Genomic DNA, 25,911 nt, shown 5'->3' on the forward strand with positions numbered 1-25,911 from the left:
ATGAAAAGGTTTTCGAGTTGTGCTCTGGGAACAAAGCCCACCCCTTCATTTGGAGGGATCCAAATCGGATCCATGGAAACAAGGATCAATAAAAATGCCCAAACAAAGTCATCATGGTAATGGAACATACCTGATCAGATTTATTGACCAGAAATCCTTAAGCCAAAAAGGCACATAAATAATTTTCATGGAGCTACAAAATATTGTCAAACACATGATTAAATTCATCTGATAAATTGTCTTTAGAAACAGTCTTGAATGAGCCCGACAAAGTTGAATTAAACCTGCCCCACCATACATGTAAAGCAAATATCACCATGAAGGAAAATTTAGTCACTTACCAACCACCATCAGGGTGAATTCAAAGCCTCTCTTCACAGACTTCCTGTATACCTGATTTGGGAGATTGGCAAAGCCCACATATCCTTCCAATTCTTTGTGTGTGTCACTATACTTTTTCTCTCGTTCCTTCTCTTTATCAAACTCGGTATCTCTCATATATTCCTTTTCCTTCACCCTTTCTCTGTCATATCCAAGACGAGCAGATGGGTCAAACTTTGTGGTGGGACCATCTCCACTTCCCCCACGAAAAAAGGCTTCTCTCTTTGCTGCATTCATCTGAAACAAACAAGTATCAGTATACTGATAACAAAAACCTTGTTTGTGAGAAGAAATGCGATGCCTATACTGAAAGAAACAAAAGTCATCAGAAGATGACATATCCCCCCTGGACCCACATATCTGAAAGGACAAATCATCTGAAGGTTACTTGATGTTTTTTTACATGAAGTTTAAAATGTTTCCATGGAAGTCATGAAAAATATAAATGCTATATATCTCTAAAAAAGGCACCACTTCAAGATCTGTCTAACATATCTGCCAATATCTGTTGAAAGATATCAAATGGTTTTTGAGTTGTAACAGGTTTTGCAGAAAAATAAAAAACGGATTTTGAGTTCAGCTCCGAAAATGAAGCCCATCCTTCCATATTGAGACTAAGTCCAAAACGTTTCCATTGAACCCAAGAAATAATAAATCACAAAAACCTGTTAATACCAAAAGGCACCATGTTGGGGTCTGCCACAAATATCTACCAAGTTTTACTGACAGATATTGAGAAGTTTTTGAGTTCTGCTCCGGAAACATTTCCGAAGCATTTCCAAGGAAACCGAGAAAATAATAAATCACAAAATCCTGTAAGTGGCAAAAGGCACCACTTCAGGTTTTGATTAGTACCAAATTTTGCAGAAAAATATTGAAATATTTTTTAGTTCTGCTCCGGAAACGAAGCCAAACCCACCATTAGACTAACACCAAAATGTTCCATGGAAAAACAAAAATACCAAAAATCTGTAAATAGCAAAAGGCACAACCATAGGTTCAGATTATTATATCTACCAATTTTGGTCTAAAAATATTAAACTGTTTTTGAGTAATGCTCCGGAAACAAAATGATTACGGATGGACGGATGGATGGACAGACGAGGTATCGACTATAAAAAGGCACAAAACAGAGCAAAACGTCAGCCTGAAAAACTCAACCAGAATGTAAGATCCCACATGGAAACTTCAAGAGCATTAATTTATGCATTCCTTACATCTAATAATGCAATCGTGCCACTTGTGTTAATCATATAAGTGTAGCTGTCTAGCCATCCTCAGAAGAGAACCTAATATGTCACCAGGGTATAACACAACACATAAATGTCTGCTTGTGACAATAAAGAAATGGTGCATACCCGCTTCGCCTAAATTTCCTGCTCCTTTTTTTTTCCCACATGAGCAGACATATCAAAGATCTTCTACATGTTTCAATCGTGTATCTTCAGCACACGTATGTTTTCCTGAGAGTATTCTCATCACTTTCTTTACATATATACTCATTGAAAAATTTAAGGGAATGCATGAAATAGCTGTGACTTTTAATCTTTGAAACTGTAAGAGAAACGTTCATACAGATGAAAAGGCTTATGTCAAGTGATGAAAATCAATATCGAGTGTGTCTCCCATGTCTCTGAAGAACTGCTTGGCATCATGGCATACTGCGAATGAGCATACGGATGGTACCAATCGGAATTCTACGCCATTCTTCCTGTAGAGCCACGAAAAGTTCATTTAAATTGTTGGACATTGCGGCCAAGAACATCCCAAAGATGTTCGATGGGGTTAAGGTCAGGACTTTCAGCCGTCCATTGCAACACCCAGACAACTGCAGCTCAGTTTGTCCCAACAAATATGAGCGATGTGAGGGCGGGCATTGTCATGCTGGAACTCGAACATTCGATCTGCTGTACGTGCGAAGGGGATCACAATCAGGTTCAAGATCTCATCACGATGTCGTACACCTGTTATCCTGCCATCAACACGCACAAGATCTGTTTTGTGGTTAAAGGTAAACCCGCCCCACACCATAACAGAGCCCCCTCCATAACGACCATGCTGTTTGATGGTGCAGGCGGTGTGACGTTCCCCAACGCATCCCAACTCAAATTTGACCCTCAATATGGTCTAGTGTGTACCTGCTCTCATCACTAAACATGGTGTTTCTCCATTGACATGCAGTTCTTCCTCCATGGTTCCATGCCCACTGCAGTCTCAAGCGCTTGTGTTGCTCAGTCATGTTGATTCCAACCAATGGACGGCAGCTTTTTAGACCAGCCGATTTAAGATGATTACGCACTGTATGTGAACAAATTCTGACTTTTGTTCTTCGCATGAATTCCGTATTGATTTTGGAGGAGGATTTGAACCTGTCTCGAAGAGCAATAAGGCACAGGGTCCGGTCATCCCATGGGGTGGTTTTCTTTTTCCGTCCCACGCCTCATTTTGACATCACCAGTCGCTCCATAGAGATTCCAAAGTCTCGCTAACAGACTTATGAAAAGTTGTTGCAACCTGTTGTAATGAGCTTCCACCATTAACCATGCCAATTGCCTCCCATTTCTGAGCCAAAGTTCTGTACTGTCTCGCCATATTAACAATGTTTTTAACCGTTGTGTTTGACAGTGCACATACATGTTACGTGTAAATCTAAGTGCATGTAAATTTAGGAGCATGTAGTGCACGTGCATGGAAAGCATTATGGTGAGTTTGAGTGAACTGCTCTTCACGAAAACGATAATACACAGCGCTGAAGTTAGTAAACAGAAATTTTGAATTGTGCTAAGAAACATGCGTTCCCTTAAATATTTCCATGAGTATATATATATATATATATATTTTTTTGCTCTCTGCTACTTAAAGGTTCAGTTTCTTTTCGACCGATTTATCCTTATAAAGTTTTTGTCCAGTACCAATAGTCACAATGGACAGAGACACTTTATTCGGTAATAAACAGCTTTATGGCTAATTTTAAGTTATATATAATACATATATAATGTCACATGAACACAAATGGAAATAGTTATGTGGCATTAAGTAGATGTTTTAACAATGTTGCAGCTGCATGTATGACAAGAGGATTTTGAGTGAGTGAGTGAGTGAGTTAATATTTAACGTCACATCAGCAATATTTCAGCCATATGATGAGAACATTCAACAATGAAAATGACCATGTGTACATTATAAAACCTGTCAACGAAGGACAGTAAAACACCTAGAATATCACAATTAGCATTAAAACTAGTGAGTGAGTTAAAACTGATATCATTATATGAACGATACAGCATAAAAACAGGCTATAGATCTCCAACAACAGAAGGTAGATCACCACACTAGGGACCATGGGACTTACAGTACCTTTGCTACCTAAATGTTTACACCATCCCTTCAGCTGCTGGCGATTGTAACAAATTTGAGCCAAAATTAAAATAACACAAATACTACACTTAAAAATCCTGGCAAGTATAAATTTACTTTGAAAATTTTGGGACTTACATACCCTCTCAGGAGGACAATGATTTTACAATACTTCAACCCCCTTTGAGGGTACAGCCACTAATGATCAATGTTCCTAATCTATACTACCAATCATTAAAATTCAACTATCTACCAGACATATCAATTATATAACCGGACAAGGAAATCAATTTCCTTTATAAATCCAATAATTAAATGAGTATTTACGGTGTTGAAAAGATCCGAAAGTGTTTTTACATTGAAATATTTATCCCATATGATGGAGAATTCAACACAGCCAAGCAGGATATGCTTGACTGTGGTTCTCTCGTCACGAGGGATGCAAAACTGAGGATCTTCACCTTTCAACAGGTATGCATGTGTATACCTTGTATGACCAATATGACATCGCCATGGGTTCAAATCTGGACTGACAACCCAAGTGGGTATAACCAAAGTAAGGTTTTATCTCATGTAATTTATTGATACCCACTTGGGTGTCCCACTTCTTTTGCAATCAGATCACGGATATAAGATCTAATGGTGGCTTTGTAATCACTGTAAGGAATAAGAAGTGGTGTCACAGGCTTGCTGAGTGCTGCTTCAGCTGCAAGGTCAGCCATTGTGTTACCAGAGATTCCTACATGGCTGGGTAACCAACAAAAGACGATCTCATATTGGCCGGTAGCAAGATCATTATACAATTCAATAATTTCTGTTAGAAGCGGATTTTTGCAAGAAATAGTTTTAATCACTTGAAGGCAAGAAAGAAACTCTGAATAGATTATATATTGTTTATGTTTAGGGTGTCTTTCAATATATTTAGGAGCCGTTGGTATGGCGTTTGCTTCAGCTGTATAAACAGAACTGTTATCTGGTAGTCTAAAAGATATTGTTCTGGATCCAATGACTGTGGCACAAGCTACTGTGCCACTGTCCTTTGAACCATCTGTAAATAAGAGTTTGTAATTATTTAGTTTTTAGTTGATTATATTCTTGTTTATATTGTAATTCATTAGTTTCTGATTTTTTAAATGAAGATAATGTTAGGTCGACTTGTGCTCTAACCAGCTGCCAAGGAGGAGAAGAAAGAAGACGGGAGGGAGCTATGTTTTCCAGCTGAATGCCGGCCGAAGAAAGAAAGGGTTTAATTCTGTGCCCTAGAGGTGGAACAAGAGAAGACTTCTTCTCATACAAATCCTCATAAAGTGAATTGAACACACAGTTATATGCAGGGTTAGATTCATTAGAGTGTAATTTAGTAATGTATTGTAAGGTTAATTTTATAGAACATTGTGTAAGAGATGGTTCATCGGCTTCAACGTGAAGACTGTCAATAGGTGAAGTTTGGAAAGACCCAAGATGAAGTCTTAGACCTTGGTGGTGTACAGAATCAAGAAGTTAAGGTTGCTTTTGCAGGCTCCACCATATACAGTGGCACCATAATCAAGTTTAGATCTTACCAATGATCTGTATAAGAGAAGGAGAGTAGCTTGATCCCCACCCCACTTTGAATTTGAAACAACCTTTAACAAATCTAGTACCTTCAGGCATTTGGCTTTAAGGGATTTAATGTGTGGTAAGAAGGTTAAATGAGAATTGAAAATTAAACCCAAGAACTTGGCCTCCTTGACAACTTTGATGGGAGTGCCATTTAAAGATAGTTCAGGGTCCTTATGCGGCTTACAATGTATACAATTTGTTTTAGATTTAGAAAATTTAAAGCCGTTTTCAAAACAAATTTTATTTATTTTATTTATTTTATTTAAACATAACTGTTGTTGTTCAATAGTATGCATATTTTTACCACGGCACGAAATATTAAAATCATCCACAAAAAGTGGTCCATCAATGGAATCGCTTAAAACCTTGGATAAACTTATGATCTTAATACTAAATAAACTGACGGACAGAATACTGCCTTGTGGAACACCCTGATCCTGATTATAATGGTCAGACAGGGTTGAACCCACTCGGACTTGAAACTGTCTGCCACTTAAAAACTGTGATATAAAAATAGGTAAACGACCTCTCAACCCCAAATCATGTAAATCCTTTAAAATGCCATGCTTCCAGGTTGTATCATATGCTTTCTCAAGATCAAAGAATATCGATACAGCATGTTGTTTATTTACTATAGCATTTTTGACAAAGGATTCTAAACGTACCAAATGATCAATGGTACCTCTATTCTTCCGAAAACCACATTGTATATTTGTAATGAGGTTATTGGTTTCCAGATACCAAATTAATCTGTTATTTACCATTCGCTCCATGGTTTTACCGACACAGCTGGTTAAAGATATCGGTCAGTAATTGGAAGGATCAGTATGATCCTTACCAGGTTTAGGTATAGGGATTACAATGGCATTACGCCATGAAGGAGGAAAGTTTCCGGATGTCCATATTTTATCAAATATTTCTAAGAGTGTGACAAGACATGGTTCAGGCAAATGTTTCAGCAGCTGATAATGAATGTTGTCATCACCTGCTGCTGTGTCATGAGCTTGCTCAAGAGCAGTATATAGCTCATGTAATGAAAACACTTCATTATAGTCCTCATCGTTATCTGAATCAAAATTAAGTTCTGATATCTCTGAAACTCAGGGATGTAATTTGCCGATGACGAATTTTTGGCAAGAGTTTCGCCAATTTTATTTGCAATTTGACATTTGTCAGTAATTAAATTATCACCATCTTTGAGATGGTGAACAGCAGATTTTGAACCTTTGCCTTTAATCCTTTGAACCATGTTCCATACTTTGGACACTGGCGAGCGTGAATTAATTTTGGGAGTGAGTGAGTGAGTGAGTTTAGTTTTACGCCGCACTCAGCAATATTACAGCTATATGGCGGCGGTCTGTAAATAATCGAGTCTGGACCAGACAATCCAGTGATCAACAACATGAGCATCGATCTGCGCAATTGGGAACCGATGACATGTGTCAACCAAGTCAGCGAGCCTGACCACCCGATCCCGTTAGTCGCCTCTTACGACAAGCTGAGTCACCTTTTATGGCAAGCATGGGTTGCTGAAGGCCTATTCTACCCCGGGACCTTCACGGGTCAATTAATTTTGGAGATAAAGTTCCTCTAAGATTGTCGCTTACTTTGCTTAAAGGTATGACCCGCATTTGCATTCAGTATTTTAAATCTGTTAAGGTTATGGACAGTTCTGTGATGGTGGAAATATTTCTCTGCCTTTTCCCTTGCTTTTCAAGCATTTTTACAGTCTGTCGTAAACGATGACTTTTGTACATGTGGAGTTGATCTTGGTATGCACTCATTTACATTTAAAACGTCAGAAAATACCTGAATAGGATCAGCAATATCACTGAAATATTCGGGTTTTAGTTTAGATGTGCACTGAGTTTGAAATAAGGACCAGTCCGCCTTGGAAAAATTCCATCTTTTATAACATGAAGAATCAGTCGGAGAAGATTCAGATAATATCGTTGGAAAGTGACCACTTCCACAGAGATCGTTGTGAACTGACCAATCAAATTCATTAAGTAAATTAGAGTCTGCAAGAGACAAATCCAGAGAAGAGTAGGTGCAGGTTGCAGGATGCAGATAAGTGCTTGAATCATCGTTAAAAATGCACAGGTCATTATCTGAGATAAAATTTTCCAGTATTTTACCTTTAGTGTTAGAATTTGTACCACCCCAGAGTGGATTGTGACCATTAAGATCATCCATTATAATGCATGGTTTCGGAAGTTGATCATAGAGAGCTTGGAGATCAGTTAGGTGAAGTGTTGAAGAGGATTTTGAGAGTTATTATGGACATATTTAGAATGTGGAAGATATTTCCCACTCACATCTTTATATTTATCCCAGACTGAAGATACATGAAAATCATCTTCAATAAAACCCAATTTACACTTTGCACAATGTATGTATATATCTGATATTATTGATCCCCTCCCCACTCCGTTTTTCTGTCTCTATGATGTGGATGTTTTCAAGGCTGCTTGAAAGTGCAGCATCTGAGACAACACCAATAACAAAGATCTATGATGTCCTAATTTAAACTTTGAAGAAGAATGCTGACATTTTCCTTGAGGATTATCTCCAGTTCATCGCAACATCTGATGCTATGTGGACATCCATGTACAGAGGATTCCAGGCATTCCCAAGACTAGATCTAATACACAGTTACTAGAGAGTGGACTGTGACTGTCGCTGGCAAGCAATTCCTGATAGCTGACCATGGAGATGTTGACAAGATTCTCATGCCTGGGGCATCACCAAAAAATTATAGTAAAAAGACTGACAAGGGCACCCATGGATGAACAATAATTACTTTACATGCTATACATACAATACATTTATAAAAAATCTCTGTACATGTCTAAACTTACAATTTAATATAATAAGGATCTGTCATTTCTAATTTAATCCAACAACACTACTATCTATCCAAATAAGATGTATTCATTCTATGAGTCATGTTAGTTGTAACCATTCACTACTTATTCTATTATGTTGTCATAGTATTCCTGTTAGCTACTGGTATCATGCTGTCATAGCATTGTGGCATCATAAGCATTTTGAGGTCATGGGCAGAGTTAACAGTAAGCCTTACTGTTCAGTTCAGCTCAACCTGGCGAGGGATAAGCTAGGATAAACCCCTAAACGTTGTGAAAATAAACTCAAGAAGTTCCTATCCATAAAAATTTGTCCTTTATGATTCTCATCTTCGCTACATGGCAGAACCTGGAACTTCTCTGTGAAGTAGACATTGTATATGCAGATGGGACATTCTACTCCTCGCCCAAACTGTTCCTGCGGACTTGCACCATCCATGTGGAAGTACAAGGGTTCATGTATCTTCTTGTACACATGCCACTGCATGTCGCAAGCAACATACACTACAGCTTTCCAGTTGTTGAAGGCTGACAAAGAGTGACTTCACCTTAATCTCCAGCTGCTGATTCTGCAGATAGACTTTGAGAGAGCCCCGAACGGTGCCCATGCTGTTTTCAATGGAGCATTATGGCAGAAGATTCAGAGTCTTGGACTTACATCACCAAGCAAGGAGGATGCCAACTTCAGGTAACTGGCTCTTAAAGAAAAGACCCTCACACTTGCACTTGCACTTGCTCAAGTAGATCTGTTTGGACAGACACTAATGCCGAAGCACCCATGGATGAGACATGAACGAAGTTTGTGGACCATATCATTCCAACCTGGTTAGATGAGTCTGTGGTATAAGTTTGAATGGAGCCACTCTGCCAACAATGACCACAGAAAAAATAACAACTCTGAATGCAGGCACTCCAAGTCAAACCCCCTGCCATCCTGCCACCCCAACATTTATGTGTTTGTGAAACTGATTAAGAGGGAGCAGTCAAGGACAGAAACGAAACTTGCCCAACAACAAGGTAGGTCATCAACATGAGCCAAACAGGAAGAGGAAGTTTATTGTTGTGGACAACCGACCGGGATGTGCCAAAGATAGACTTATATTTTAATCCTCTTTTCATCTGCTATGTTTTAAATGTATAAACATGCTTAAAATCACCACTCTGGCTTCATGTACATTACTAGTATATATATATCCTGTTTAACTGTTAGTCAGCATCCATCTGATGAAGGAGCAAGGAATAGCCCAGAAACCCAGAAGACAATAAAGAAGAAGTTGACATCCATAACTTTTTGTCGTATATTAGAATACTGACTTCTAAATGCCTCTCAAGAATCTAGGTTCAGTCTCCCGAGGGCTTTGTTTCGAGGGAAGTAAGCCCAAGTACAAAATACTGCACTTTTGAATCGCAATTGTACACTTATAATTTTGTTTATTTGTTTTTTTACAAGCAGCAATGTACATCATATGTCATGAATAAGTGATAATTGTGTTTGAATTATGTTTGATTTTTTGGTTGCATGTGACCTTTAAGTTTGGGTAACTTTGTGTGATATGGTGTGTGAAACTTGGTGCTAAAACTGGTGCTGGTTGCCTTGTTGATAGCATTTTGTGTGGACTGAAGGAGACCACATGGTTCCGTACTGCATGAGTCAGGAGCACATGGTTTAAGTGACCGTAAGTGACTTACCCTTATCCTTAAGGTAGTTGCAGGGGTTCAATTTTTTTTTTTATAAAAGCCACTTGCCACAGTGCTAGTGACTTTAAGAAAGTAACTTGTCCTGAGTAAGTTTCTATTTGTCCTGATTTTATCACATAATAATGATGATGTCATTATGAAAGAATAAATCAACATAGTATTTGATGTTGATGTTTCCTGGACTATTTCTCGAAAAGTGATAAATAGCAAAGAAAGACAACGCTACTCTTAATGCCAGCATTTAGAGCAGATATGATAAGAAATTCAAGGTTTTTTTTGAAACCTCGAGTTGAAATTTTCTGTAGCCCATGGACAAGTAAGATACCACTATGTTATTGCCTGAAATGAAAATGGACTTGTCCCGGGCGCTGGGCTCTGGGATTTATCAGCCCCTGGGGTTTCACATTTTATAAACATTACAGAGCTTGGGATTAATTTTGTGACACATTTTAGACTAGACAAGGGTTCAATTCGATTTGCCACAGGGCAAGTGACTTCAAGAAAGAAACTTGCCCTGACTAATTTTTCACTTGCCCTGATTTCATGACACAATGTTTTGATGTTAATGTTTACTGGACTATTTATCTAAGAGTGATAAATTTCAAAGAACTGTAGATAATATTATTGCCAAATGTAATAGATACATTATGTGCAGATATTTGAAGAGCTTCCCTCTATTTTGAGACGAAGTCCAAATTGTTTCCACGGAAACTGGAAAAACAAGAGTCATCAGAACATGACATATCCCCTCGTCCCCCACATATTTGAAAGGAGAAATTATTTAACAGTTACTTGATGTTTTTTAGACAAAGTTTGATTCTGAATCATTTCCATGGAAATCATGAAAAATATAAATGCCACATATCAGTAAACAGCAAAAGGCACCACTTCAAGATCTGTCTCATATATCTGCCAAGATCTGTTGAAAGAAATGAAATAGTTTTCAAGGTATGCATGCTCTGGAAACAAAGCCAATCCATCAACTTTGAAACTAAGTCTGAATTGTTTCCATGGGAACTGGGAAAAGTAAAAATCAAAATCTTTGTAAATAGCAAAGGGCACCACTTTGTGGTCTGCCTCAAATATCTGCCCAGTTTTGCTGTAAGATATTGAATAGTTTTTGAGTTGTGCTCTGGAAACGAAACCCATCCCTCCATTTTGAGACTAAGACAGAATCGTTTCCATGGAAACTGGGAAAATCATAAATCACAAAAATCTGTACTTAGCAAAAGGCACCACTTTAGGGTCTCCCCTACATCTCTGCCAAGTTTTGCAGAAAGAGATTTATGTATCAAGTTTTGCTGACAGATATCAGGAACTTTTTGAGATGTGCTCTGCAAACGAAACACACCTCTCACTTTTGTGACAAAGTTTGAAGTGTTTACTTGGAAATCAAGAAACTAAGAAATCACAAGAATCAGAAGATGACATATCCCCCTGGCCCCCACATATTTGAAAGGACAAATCGTCTGACAGTTACTTGATGTTTTCTTAGTTTAAGTTTGAATCGTTTCCATGGAAGTCATGAAAAATATAAAAGCCATATATCTGTAGACAGCAAAAGGCATCACTTCAAGACCTGTTTCATACATCTGCCAAGATCTGTTGAACGATATGAAATAGTTTTCCAGTTGTGCCCTGGAAACAAAGCCTATCCCTCCATTTGGAGACTAAGACAGAATTGTTTCCATGGAAACCAGGAAAATAAAAATGCCAAAACATTGTAAATAGCAAAAGGCACCACTTTGTGGTCTGCCTCAAATATCTGCCAAGTTTTGCTGTAAGATACTGAAATCGTTTTCGAGTTGTGCTCGGGAAACAAAGTCTATATCTCCATTTCGAGACTAAGTCAGAATCGGGGCGGTGGGGTAGCCTAGTGGTTAAAGCGTTCGCTCTTCACGCCGAAGACCCGGGTTCGATTCCCCACATGGGTACAATGTGTGAGGCCCATTTTCTGGTGTCCCCCGCCGTGATATAGCTGGAATATTGCTAAAAGCGGCGTAAAACCAAACTCACTCATTCACTCACTCACTAAGTCAGAATCGTTTTCATGGAAACAAGGAAAATGATAAATCACAAAAATCTGTAAATAGTAAAAGGCACCACTTTAGGGTCTCCCCTACACATCTGCCAAGTTTTGCAGAAAGAGAAGTGTTTAGAAGTGTTTGAGTTGTGCTGCGGAAACGAAGCCCATCCCTCTATTTTGAGAATAAGCCCGAAACGTTTCCATTAAAACCTGGAAAATAATAAATCACAAAAACCTGTAAATAGCAAAAGGCACCATGCTGGGGTCTGCCACATATATGTACCAACTTCTGCTGACAGATATTATAAACTTTTTGAGATGTGCTCTCAAAAACAGAAACAGAAGGAAAGTGAACAGTATGTTCCCTTGGATGACACTTCACCAGGCATCATTTTAGGAGTTGGTACCTTCTCTGTACAAAGGGGTATAACAACCGATGCAAGTGCAAACAGTCCTCACTAACATGCACTGGTGCTAAAGGCAGAGTTTACAACATTGCCTCAGTTATGGTTTCAATATGTTTAACCAATATTTTCTATTAACAATAACATCTTTAAAAAAAAAATTGTCCCAGTAGGGTACTGATGGCAAGCCCAAGTGAAAACAGTAGTCAGGAAAGGTTAAATAGTATTTATCTACTGTACATGCACAACATGAAACTATTTTGAGTCCATATCCCAAAATGTTCACAATGCATTAGTCTATAAATGCGCAAAATTTCATGTTATTATCAGCAAATGCACAATTTATCTGCTTAGCCACTCCACTATTATATCTTGTCATGTCTATGTTCTAATTCTGTTTGAACAACTTTGTTGATTAAATTTAATAATTCATAATTTTGTATGTGATAGAAAGTTTAAGTCTTGCTATTTTCATTCTTTGCCCTAAAAACAAAACAAAACAAAACAAAACAAAACAAAACAAAAAAACAACAACAAAGACATAAATAAACATTTTTCTATTCCATTACCTATTATTATGAGCAGGTCATCCTGTCAACAGAAATGCGTATGATACCTTAAATAGAAAGCCATACAAAAACAGTTATGTTTCTGAGATGTCAATGACTCTACATTTCGCAAGTTTAGTAGTTTAGTTTTGTCTTTAACATATTTTAAGTTGCTGATTTCTTAGTGTTTTCAATGAGTATATTCCAAATGTTGCCCTTTAAAAGCCATGAATATGTTTAATCTACCCCTGCTGAATTAAAATGCCTGTCCAAACTGACCTCTGAATAAGTCCTTTCTTGACAAAGAAAAAAAATCCCTCAAAATTGAAAGCCCAATCTACTTTCAAACTCGCCCAATCTACTTTTGTAGCTTAATCTTATAAATATTTACTGTTTACAAGACACTTCAGCAAAAAGGCAAAGTCAAACTTCTTTTCTTGATGGTCAAACACACCTCTCATATTTTCAGTATCTTTGGAGATTCATGCACTTGATATGTGTTTATCTCATGTGGTTGGCTACAGAACAGAACAGTATTAGTAACCATTATCTGTATTTTACAACTGGAAGCACAACAAAAAGTAACAAAGCTGAACTGGCTTCTGTTTAGGCAAATCAATTTCCCTGTCACAAAGTCACTGAAAATAACTTAAAACAGACAACTGATCAATACACTAATCTAGTTTATCACAAATCTATGCCAACCACCCTTCACGTCACTTTCAGACTTAGTCCAGTCCTGCACTATGCCTAAGCATTTGATCCAATTAAAAGTGCCACAAAAAGTAGGGAAGACATGAAGTAAGGGTTAGAAATGACAAAATGGAGAACCGGAGAGAGAAATGAACAGTCAACCAGAAGATTTCTCAGAAAATATTGTTATCTTGGATAAAGCTAAGCATGAGAGAATAAAGTTATGTATGTTGTGTTGAATCTTCCTGTTCACCCATCATCCACAACTGGCTGCTCTACTTATCATGACCATTCAACCTTGACCTTCATGATGAATCACTGAGGTGCGTAAGCTTCATTCAGACACTGCAACAAAGCCTGCCCCAGTCCCACTGACTGCTATATCTGTATATGCCTTACTTGCTAAAATCAACAAAGGGGATTACAGATGCTTTGGCTTGGTTACAATACATTATCAGACATTTAGGAAACAAAACAATAATTGCAGCTGCACACCATAAACATGCAAGTGGGCTGGTTGAAAGGTAAAAGGTGATACATACAGGCGGATTTATCCCATTTGTCTTCAAACTGCTTTCCTTGTTGCTATCCTGTGGCAGTATCCCCACAGGCTTCTCCCCTTGTGTATTGTATCGTGGTACACCTCCAGAAAGGGAGATATTTGAACCTGAATTATGACTGGGTGAAGGAGATCGGTCTCCACTTGTGACAGAAGCAGAGTTTTTGTCAGACAACGGACTTGCTGTTTTGTTGTCCTGAATACGAGGCTTTTCTACCTCCTCCTTCCGAAAACTGTTTCTCAAAAGTCTGGCTCTCTCAGCTACAGATGGTGGTTTCTCTGGAAGAGGCGGGGCAGGCCCGCGAGCAGGGGAAGATGACATTGTGTCAGACATGAGGCACAATCAGACTCCTTCCTCACAAAGGCACAGTAGTCCAACGCTTGCAAATGAGGCAGCCTCACTGACAGGCAGGAAAAGAAATGTGTAGGCACTAAGCACCGGTTGGTCTGTGGGCCAAGGCAGCTGCAGCACACTCCTTGATGTGAAATTCAATCCCTCCTTGCCAGCACATGTGGCTTTTATTGAAAGAGAGCTAGGCTGGAAAGCAGACTTTCTGAAGTGCTGTTAATTGGTGACAGCACCAAGCCAATCTACAGATCTCATTTCAATGAATTCCAACATGCATTTATGAGGGGAACATGTCAGATTCCATTATCAATTTTCATTTTCAGAAACACAAATGTACATTATCTTTAAGTTCCAGAGTTTCCCTGAACAATCTACACTCTTGATCAACACAGGTGAATGATCTAATTCTACATAATCCACTAAAGCCTGGATAACTCACATTCCAAATAATGATGGCAAAACTGAACATGTGGAAGCAGAAATCGCTGGCATGAGTTAATGGTCTCTTACTATCCTTGATATGCATTAATGCATAATGTTCATAACAAGAAAAACAGAGTAACTAAAATACTGACAGTGTCTGTGTTTAGACGTGTCCAGTGAACAACCAATGTAGTGTGTACTGTCCATTTTTCATTTCAGTATTAATTGCCAGTTTCCATAACATTTGAGAGACCATGTTATTTGTTATGCATATAAAGCCAGGCCAATTTAATTTCTTGCTTTACAGGTTTTGAAAACCTAAAGAAAGGAGGGAAAAAAACAAAAAGAAACAATATCACCTGTCAAAGAAACATTCATATTAAAATTCAAAAAGTGTTTTACTTTTGACATTTCATAAAGAGCACATTGGGCAATATACAATCTAAAATAAAATTTCACATTTTTGGCCAATAAAAACATTTGGATTTCATTTTTGAGAGGGGAAACTTTATTTTTGTTATTTTTCTTATTCTTGAAGAAATACCAATGATGAGTCCATAAAACAATAAATAAAATTGCTCTGTCCTACTAACATTTATACTAAAATTCACCCATTTATTCCAGACAATCAGTTAGGGTTTGCCATGAAACATTGCTAAAAGTGAGTTTTTATAGATCATCATTTCATCACTTGAAAATACAAAAAATTCATCAGCCACTAAGTGACAATAAAATGTGAAAACATTGTCATGACCATGATGATTGTAACGGTAAAAATAATGGAAATAAAACAGTATTGTCGACCAGATGGAGTTCAGGTCCTTCACTATGAAACAAATCCTGTTGTTTCTTGTGGTGTTTGCGTACCAATATGGCAACATCTTGGACTTGTGATGCCACAGCACAAGCTTTGCCAAGGTTAGGATTACGACATACATATGAATAGGTTGTGGGACTTGCTAACAGAACTTGAAACTTTTTTTGCCACAGGACAAGTGACATCATGAAAGTAACTTGTCCTGACTAATTTTCCCCTTGTCATGATTTTTATGATAGAATCATGATGATGTAATTATGAAAGAATAAATCTTCATGGTATTTGATGTTAATGTTTCGTGGACTATTTACTGAGAGGTGATAAATAGGAAAAAAAGCTAACTTAGTTTTTGATTATTGTGAAAATTAATAGCTACATTTTCAGAAGATATGAAACCAAACCCATGTTTATTTGCAGTTTGAAACGGTAAGCAGAAATCATTTAGTAGACCACGGCCAAGTAAGATACCATTATTTCATTGTCCAAAATGAAAACTGACTTGTCCTGGGCATCGAGCGATGGGATCTTTTATCCCTGGTTAACAGCATTACAATTACAGTCCATTTGTGTCAGAGACAGACCGATGAAATGCAAATTTTATCACTGTACAAAATTGCCACATACATATAAATAGTACATGTTTATCATTTACAAATACCCAACAGCTCTCCGATACTTGCACATATTTGACCCCACCAAAAAAGTAGTTTCAGAAACTATCATCATTGAAAACGCACAAGTTGTTATCTGTCACGGCGAGTAGAAACCGCAGAAACGGAACAGCCACTATCTCGTCATGCACAGGATACACATTCCTGATGAATGCTGACGTGAAACAGTTGATGATTTAAGTGTACAATTTTCTTCTGTCTTGAAGCCAAAAGGGGCAAACCATTTTATGCTATTAATAAATTTCGTAAGCAGACATCAAAAGCTTTAGGAGTATCATCAAGGGTACTGACAAATGTTCTGGAACACAAACATTGTAAAGGTGATGCGAAGCAGTGATGTCAAAATCACACAAATTAAAACATTTGGACAACTTCCAAAAGAACCTTGTAAGGCAGTCTATCAACAAGCTCTATTCTGAATACAAATACGTGTCACTGAAAATTTTTAAAAAAGCATTTGAATCAAGAACACAACCTCAGAGTGTACACACTCTTACACTCTTTTGGGTATCGTTATAAGAAAGTTTTGGAGGAAGAATAGGTCAGTAAATGCCCTGATATCATTCGCTTGAGAACAAACTCTCAGGGTAATAAAGAAACGTGAGGAAGGGTTTGAGCCATTGTAATGGCACAAGACCTGGGTCAATGCTTTGCACACTGCCTGCAGTCAGTGGGTCTCTGATTGGTGTGATAAGGGGTTACGTAGAAGGCTGCCTCTAGGGAAAGGAGAGAGACTAAACATTCTCCATGCTAGTTGCTCCAGGAAAGGCTTCCTCTAAGGCTGCAACTAGGTATTCAGGGCAAAGTCCACAGATAACAGAGACTACCATTCCAAGATGAATGGTGCAGTTAAAAACAAGTTGGTACCAGCTCTACCAGAGAGGTCTTTTATTATAATGGACAATGCCCCATACCATAGCGTGCAGGACCCCGACAGGCCCCAACATCAAACAGTTAAAAGGTGATGTGATATCATGGCTCGACAAATTTCAGATTGCACGACCTTCAATGGCATCAGAGTCTCAGCTATATGAGATCACCAAAACCCACAAAGGTGAACCTTTCTACAAAGTTGACAGTTAAGGGTCACAATATTCTGAGACTTCCACCCTAACACTGTGACCTTAACCCCAATGATTGAAATGATATGGGGTACTGTCAAAGGTGATGTTGCCAGATCAAACACAACTTTTAGATTACATGACAGAGGTTTTGGTTAAGGTTCAGGAACCCCATGACTAAATCTTGACTGAAACTTGGCAAACCTGTGTCAACAAGGTAGTTAACATCATTGAACAAGGTTACTGGTCTTGGAATAGCTTACAACAGGCAACTGTGGCACCACTTATCATTCCTTAAAGTTGGTTTCACCCAACCAAGACAGATAACAAATTTTGCGCTTAACTTGATGATAGTTACTTTTTTGGTGGAGTCTGGAAAATGTTCAAATATCAGAAAGCTGTTGGGTATTAGTAAATAATAAACATGTGCACTGTTTATATTTATGTGGCAGTTTAGTACAATGATAAACTTTGCAATTCATTGGTCTGTTTCTGACTCAAACAGACTGTACATTCAAAACACATTCATGGTGAACTTCTCCATAATAATATATACTAAGCTGCTTTAAAATGATAGTCTTAGGAATGCCCTTTATCCACAAGCCCTAAATTGAACTTATTTCTCATTTAAATATTAAGGTATCATTGTATATAAAGGAAAAACACTCACAGCCATGTACAATACATGCACCTTTTGAAAAGCAAGGTCAGCAGAAATCATACCAATAATATTGAATAAGTTTTAGCATCTGGAACTACTTCTTAAAAGATAAATGGTGAAAAGGTGTTTGTCAGTTTCTCTGGATATATTGTTTCATTGTATGTATGTTTCTCATTGATCATTAAAAAGATCAGTCTGACCTGGATCTAAGGTTTTTCAGGATGTAAAACTTGTTACAGGAATAACAATAAGAATGTAGCATACTTTATTTTTGGTAAAACATAGCATGAAAAGAATATTTACGATTTATGAATTATACTGTCACTTTTATTTCAATCAATTTAGCTTCAATAATTGTTCTACGTTTTCTATGAGTGTGTAATATCAGGAAGTCAGTGATATATATATATATATTGATGGATGTTTTTGTTCACAGCTAATAGAGCGCTTACTGTAAACAAAATACCAGACACTATGATCCCTTCATTTACCACGGAAGTGCTTAGTACAAGAGCTGTTTAAAAGACAGTAAGAACTAAACCAACAATCACTAGACACACCAGACAATTATAATTGATACATAATATTCATTTGTATAGAAAACAAATTTAGCCTTATCGGCCAATTGTTTAGCATTCTCACAATCAATATAAACCTAAATTGTGCTTCTCACTATATATTAGGTCATCTCTTGTTTCCCAGAATAACTGCATTTGAGGTTTTTGCTTTGGAGGGACAGGTTTTACTTTTCGCTAGAAAGACCTCTTCACAGGTTTTACTTTTCCTAACTTTGTACGAATATCAGCATCTATAAGACAGATGAGTGTTTGAAATCGATTGAAAAATATCGTTCAAGACTCAAGTCACAATACTACTGTTTTCCCAAGCGGAATTGGAACTGCAAATATCAGATCCATAGGCAGAAGCTCCACCGCATGTCCACCGGACCAACAAAGGTTGCGGTGTTAAATTATCTACTTCTAGTTACTTTCATGAAATTGATTTTAAGCATGCTTCAGTTATTGTTATATAATTGTTATTTAATGATCATCTACATTGTAATTACCTATCACTGACAGTATACATGTTAGAGAAAACACTTCTCCTTGGTTTTGGTAGGCAATGTAAAACCACTGGGGTGAGAAATCCCTCAGGATTTCCCTCACCCTCTGGTTTTACATTGTCTACCCAAACTGAGAAGTGTTTTCTCCTGTACATAATGTTTAGACCATGGCAAGTTTCAATCTACACCTTGAACAGTAGATTACGTAACGTGTACGCGCCACATTAGTATAAATGTCTCATGAAATACACAGAGTATCATCATTCTAATTACAAACAAGAGGTTAGCATCTACTATTGTCAAGTACATATTATATCATTCCTCAATATACTGTTCATTGGTATGCATGCATGTGTATAATTAATAAAACAAGCAATATCACTAAAATGGCATATTCCCCTGCTGCAAATTGTCAGATCTAAATTAAAAAGCAATGAAAGTGGAGGTTGTTGTTTAAGATGAAGTTAAAATTTAAATGTCAACAAAAGCATGATCAGGCAACCTGCAACTTTCCAAGATGATGCTCTGTGTGAAATATGAAATATTTGTGAGATGTCTCACTCACAAGGTGAATATGTAAGTTAACAAACTGAAACATTTAAAGTGTTGCTGTGACAATACATGAAGGTTACCAAAATCGACTGGGCCCTGTAGCTTCCCTAGATGAAGCCAGGTATCTAATATACTACCCATCAAAAGTTAAGATTCACTTAAAGCTGTCACTCTATGTTACATATGTACATATGGTCACATCGAAGATTGATTCCTCCACAACTTTGGGGGAACAAACTGCAATGCAAACCATATGCAGGTGAATTGCATGAGGATCAGAATTTTCCCATTTTCACTTAGTTTTTATAATTTACTGATCTCCAGCCTCCTAAATTTAGGAGGTTGTAGCCCCTACGACCTTGTTAACAACCCTCTTCCGACCTCCTCCACAAAGGCATCGTATCCATGTCATACCACAGGGTCCTAAAACCATGTTGTACATCGTTAAACAGGTACTTTGCTGCACAGCAACGCATACAGCAAGACAAAACAGGCACCTGCGTATCTTGTTATTCCCAAAGTATTTCAAAACAGAAACACAGTTTTAGTAACAATGCAAATGTCATGCTTTTAAATAAATGTACAGGTTATGTTATCGTAATAATATGATTTTCTCACTAAATTACAAGGTAAAATGTATAAATCATTTCCAAGAATATTTTAAGTTTTTCCAAATTCATCGCTGTCCATTAACCTGTTCATATAAAACTGAAATATTAGTCCCAATGTACTGAATATTGTACATCAGAGGAACATGTACATGTTGCCGTTATAACTAAATTTGATCTACAAACACTTGTGTAAAAGTTTAAACATGGCCCGATACTCTAAACATGTCAACTTCTTTCTTAACTTTTATTCAATCAATCAAAACCTTTCAAAGAATAAAAATGTATACCCAATATCCATGTATGATGTGATATTGAACAAGGCTAAAGGTAGATACTGAAATTGGCTTCATGGATAAATATCTGAACCATACGCAAAATATACATCATAGTATTGAAAGTGTAATCGGTAACTTTTTTGTTCACTCTTGTTCATCTGACCTTCACCTCAAAGAAATGTCCTAATATGTACAACAACGTTGACATATGACATCACAACCGATTTCTTACAAAATGGCGACTTCGCTGAAAGGGGTATATGGGATTTGCGAGGACTCTTTCCTTGATTCAGGGATCATTTGGACATAAATATGATATCTTAGTAACCTGAATGACTCTGACTATCTGTCTGTTGTTATATGTTTACATCATTTTCATTGTAAGTATGAGAAGAAGCCTGAAATGCTGATATTTACCGTTGTTGTTCTGCATGATTTTGGTTCTGTTATGGCGTCACGCTGCACAGAAACTTTGACAACTACTTATAAAGTGTCAGATCTTTGCATTATATCTAATTTTGATTTCCTCTTTCCTGCTATGATACTCTTTCCATGCATAAAGGTATTGAGCCATTCAACGCAGTGAATAGCTAGTTGGATGTCAGAATTTTTTTTGCTTCACACTGTAAAATCAGAATTTGTGGTTTGTTTACATTTCACACTAGCACAGCATTTGTTTTCACACACAATATGTTTCATTTCAATTTATCTAGACTGTTAGTATTGGTGGCAAAGACTAGATGTAATACGTAAACATGTATGGCGAATTCAGTGATGCATTTGTCAGCTACATGTACATTTGTCACAGCTGACTATGGAATATTCGTGATGTAATAGGTGTCTCAATACTGACCTTCGCAAAACAAGATTTTGTAAACAATATCTAAAGCACACTTAGGGGTTCATGTGACTATATTTTCGAAAACATCCCAACTGATTCTAGGTTCATCGGCAGTGTTTCCTATTTATCATTGGATATACATTTTGTATTATGAAAAACTGATATCAGTGATCGTTAGCATGTTATTTTTTAAATTAAATATTCATAGTAATTATCCCATTATCAAATTTTAAATCATACTCTTCACCAAATGGCGATGTGAATTATGATTTCGTATTGTCTCAAAAATGGTGGGTCTATAATGTTCTGCAAAGTTAGAAAACAACAAGCCTTTGAAATCAATCTCGACATCATGTCAAGATCATCCAGAGTGTTAAGCACGTTCCATGGGTCTCAAAATTTCTAAGGCCTTATTAGTTAGCTGTGTTTTAATCACTTGCAGTACCATAATTGTTGATGCCATCTTTGTACTAGTAGTGTTTACGACCTCCTAAAGCATTTACGATAAGTCAATCGGGGTACTAATTTTGGGCTGTTTACAACACAGTGTATACGTAAATGTACGAGGTCTTTGTGAAATAGGGTAAAAAAGTAAGAGGTGGACTACGACCTGCTTTACAAGGTCAGACCAGTAAGAGGGCTTTGTGAAACGGGTCCGTGAACAATAATCAAAGTTAGAAATTTGTTTCACAATACATCAGTTCATGTGAAAACAGTACCTATGAACAGAACAGAATATTTTGCAAACTCTAGTTCAGAACAGCTAATGAAGTAAGTGGCTACATTCACACTGGTGAATCCAAACTTTTAATAGGTGGTATATGAAGAAAATCAAGAGAACAGTTCTTGAGAAATCTTGCTGACAATTTTAACATGCAGGCTAACATGCTGAAATCTTCCAAGTGTCGCAGTGACATTGAACAGAATGTGAAAGTAACCAACATAAACTGGGGACTTAAGTCTTCCCAAGGTGAAGCTTGGTGATATATATGAAGAAATTCCAGTCAATGGTTCTTGAGATATCTCTATGACATGCTTAACATGCAGGTTTACATGGTTAAATTTTCAAAGGGTTGCAGTGACCTTCAAAATTATGTTTAGGCACAACCATAGATTCAGAGTATTATATCTATCAAGTTTGGTCTAAAAGTATTACACAGTTTCTGAGTTATGCCCTTGAAACAAAATGACAAACGGACAGGTGGACGATTTGGGCAGACAGACGGACAGACAGTGAGACAAGGTGTCAACTATATCCCCCCCCACATTCCATGCCGGGGGGATAAAAACTGATAGTGTTGTTTTGGTGGTAAGTTTGTGATGAAATGGACCAGTGAATTTTGATGAGATGTCTACAGGCAATGATGTTGATGCCAATATGACAATGGACAAGGCCATAATATAAACTCAACTGACTTTCGTGACTATACCCGACTTCAAAAGGCAGCAAAGGTGAACATTAACGAACTAAATCAAACTCCAATGAAATTATAACAACACTGTCAATTCAGACAAGAGTCATCAGAAGATGACATATCCCCCCGCCCCAACATGTTTGAAAGGACAAAGAATCTGAGAGTTACTCATTGCTTTTTAAGACTAAGTTTGAATTGTTTCCATGGAATTCATGGAAATTATAAATGCCATATATCTGTAACCAGCAAAGTCACAATTTCAAGATCTGTCTCATATATCTGCTAAGATATGTTGAAAGATATGAAATGGTTTTCGAGTTGTGAATGAAGCCCATCCCTCCATTTTGAGTCCGAAACGATTCCATGGAAACCAAGAAAACCTTTAAAAACCAAAAGGCACCACTTTGGGGTCTGTCACACACATATAGAAAGTTTACACACAGATATTAAGAAGTTTTTGAGTTCTGCTCTTGAAATGAAACACACCTCTCACTTTTCAGACTAGGTCCAAAATGTTTCCATAGAAACCAAGAAAATAATGAATCACAAGATGATGTACATAGCAAAAGGCACCACTATAGGTTCTGATTGATATGTCTACCAAGTTTTGCAGAAAAACAAGGAATCGTTTTTGAGTTCTGCTCCGGAAGCCCATCCCTCCATTTTTGGACTAAGTCCGCAACGTTTAAATGGAAACCGAGAAAATAATAAATCACAAAAACCTGTAGACAGCAAAAGGCACCACTTTGGAGTCTGCCACACATATCTGCCAAGTTTTACGGACAGATATTAAGAAGTTTTTGAGTTCTGCTCTGGAAACGAAACACACCTCTCACTTTTGAGACTATGTCTGAAACATTTCCATGGAAACCAAGAAAATAATAAATCACAAGATCCTGTACATAGCAAAAGGCACCACTTCAGGTTCTGACTGATATATCTACCTAGTTTAGCAGAAAAATATTGAACGGTTTTTTAGTTCTGCTACGGAAACAAAGCCCATCCCTCCATTTTGAGACTATGTCCGAAATGTTTCCATGAAAACCGAGAAAATAATAAATCACAAAAACCTGTACATCGCAAAAGGCATCACTTCAGCTTCTGACTGATATATCTACCAAGTTTTGCAGAAAAATATTGAACAGTTTTTTTAGTTCTGCTCTGGAAACGAAGCCCACCCTACCATAAGACAAACACCAAAATGTTCCATGGAAAAACAAAAAAACATAAATGCCAAAAATCTGTAAATAGCAAAAGGCACAACCATAGGCTGAGATTACTATATCTATCAAGATAGGTCTAAAAATATTGAACGGCTTCTGAGTTATGCTCCGGAAACAAAATGATTACGGACGGACGGACAGACGAGGCGTCCAACTATATCCCCCTGCATTACATGCCAGGGGGAGAAAAATGTGCTCCTACTTTATGAAAGCATCCCAATGATTTTAGGATCATCTGTAATTAAGACAAAGATATTGTACACTTTGCCAGTAACAGCTAATATGAAATGAATTACTTGGCATTACTGGCAGGTCAACACATTAACACGATTAGGGGCCACATACCTTGAGAATCCAGGGATCAATGATCCCCAGAAATGAGTAAGGTCAGTTGAGGAAATAACAAAAAGTAGTGTAGAGTAGATCAACGAGTAGTAGCAGGCTCCTGAATTAGAATCGTTGATGAAAGTGATGAACCAAGTAGTTTTTTGTACACTGAGGGCTCATGGAGAGGGGGAAGCTTGACGATCCAGGAGGGGTTGCCAAAGCTGATGGCTTCCCTTAATGGTGGAGGGATGACATGATGAAGGATGCAATAGTATACAACAATGGGATTAATGGCTGTGGAATCAATGAGAGAGGAAATGTTGCATGGAGTTATGAAAACACTGAAGACAAAAATGTCTGAATATGAACAGATGCTGTCATGGAAAGCCCTGCTGAAATGGAGGGTAGATACTTTGGGATCAGAAGTGGTTGTGAAACCCATGCTGGCATTGCCATTTTAAGAGCGACCTACAAATTTACTGAGGGAAATGACAGACCAACTCGCAAGATCATAGATCTTGGAGGGATCAATGAAACTGGAGGGATCAATGGATACAAATGAAGGATTGATGAACCTGATGGAGAGATCCTCAGAACACCACTCTTGACTGACTAGAACGACATCTGAGGATCAGACAATGCCTTTTAACATCCCAACAACTGAAGATCTGCATTGAGGAAGAGTCACTAGGAAGGAAGGTGTCTGTGGTGATGGTTGAAGCTGTTTTGGACCAATGAGCCTTCTTTGTGATGTGCTTGGATAGCTTGCTTGAAGTTTCACCTTGTGATCTGTGTATCCAGACTGAGAGCACACATATTGATGACAGTTCAGTAGATTGATAGTAGACAGTGTCCAGACAAGCCATAACTTAATACAATGGATGCAGAATGAGTGAGGGTCATGAAACAGGAAAGCTTGTTAACAATTTGAGCACACCTTCCTCAACCTCCTGTCATGTTGAAATCTGAGGTCCTCTCAGGAAAACAGTACTTTTACACCTTAACCTCTCCTTGACATCACTGCATGGTGACTTCTTCATATCTGGACTGACTACCCAAGTAGGTGTAACCAATACCCAGTCTAAGTAAACTTATCCTCAGTACTTTTCGTTACACTCCACTACTGAGTCTAACGAAACCTCATGGGAGGTCGCATCAGGTAACTTTTGGGAATGACCAATCAAAACACAGCTTACCAAATCGCGAAAGTGGACATATGCACACAAATTTTGAACTTTCCAACTCGAAAAGGTTTGTACCCGAACGATTCTGAATGTTATTTAGCGTCTGCTTGCTTCCGGGTGATGCACACAGCGCACGTTATGACCGTGGCAACGGTGAGGTAACAGTCACTGAAAGTAGTGTTTTTGGCAATATTCAAGGATGTCATCTAGTGGAAACATTAGCTAATGGTAACCATGTCAACAGAAACCCCAAAGCGTATATACTGCAGATCAAATAACTGTGTTGTACGCGGATTTTTGTTT

General features: G+C 37.7%; 1 protein-coding gene across 2 annotated transcripts in view; it reads right to left on the reverse strand.

The window, feature by feature from the left end:
• Positions 1-14,621, reverse strand: part of LOC137257616 (septin-7-like) — a 112,943-nt gene extending 98,322 nt beyond the window's left edge. The window contains exons 1-2 of one of the 2 annotated variants that reach the window (XM_067794937.1): positions 14,119-14,581; positions 342-618 (exon numbers count right to left, since the gene is read on the reverse strand). In XM_067794937.1, the coding sequence (XP_067651038.1) occupies positions 342-618; positions 14,119-14,469 (628 nt within the window). In that variant the 5' untranslated portion in view covers positions 14,470-14,581. Of the gene's footprint in view, positions 1-341; positions 619-14,118 lie in introns of both variants that reach the window. The other variant, XM_067794938.1, reaches the window with a different exon arrangement.
• Between the last annotated feature and the right edge of the window lie 11,290 nt (positions 14,622-25,911).

The sequence above is a fragment of the Haliotis asinina genome, chromosome 12 (assembly GCF_037392515.1).
Source record: "Haliotis asinina isolate JCU_RB_2024 chromosome 12, JCU_Hal_asi_v2, whole genome shotgun sequence".
NCBI classification, from domain to species: domain Eukaryota; kingdom Metazoa; phylum Mollusca; class Gastropoda; order Lepetellida; family Haliotidae; genus Haliotis; species Haliotis asinina.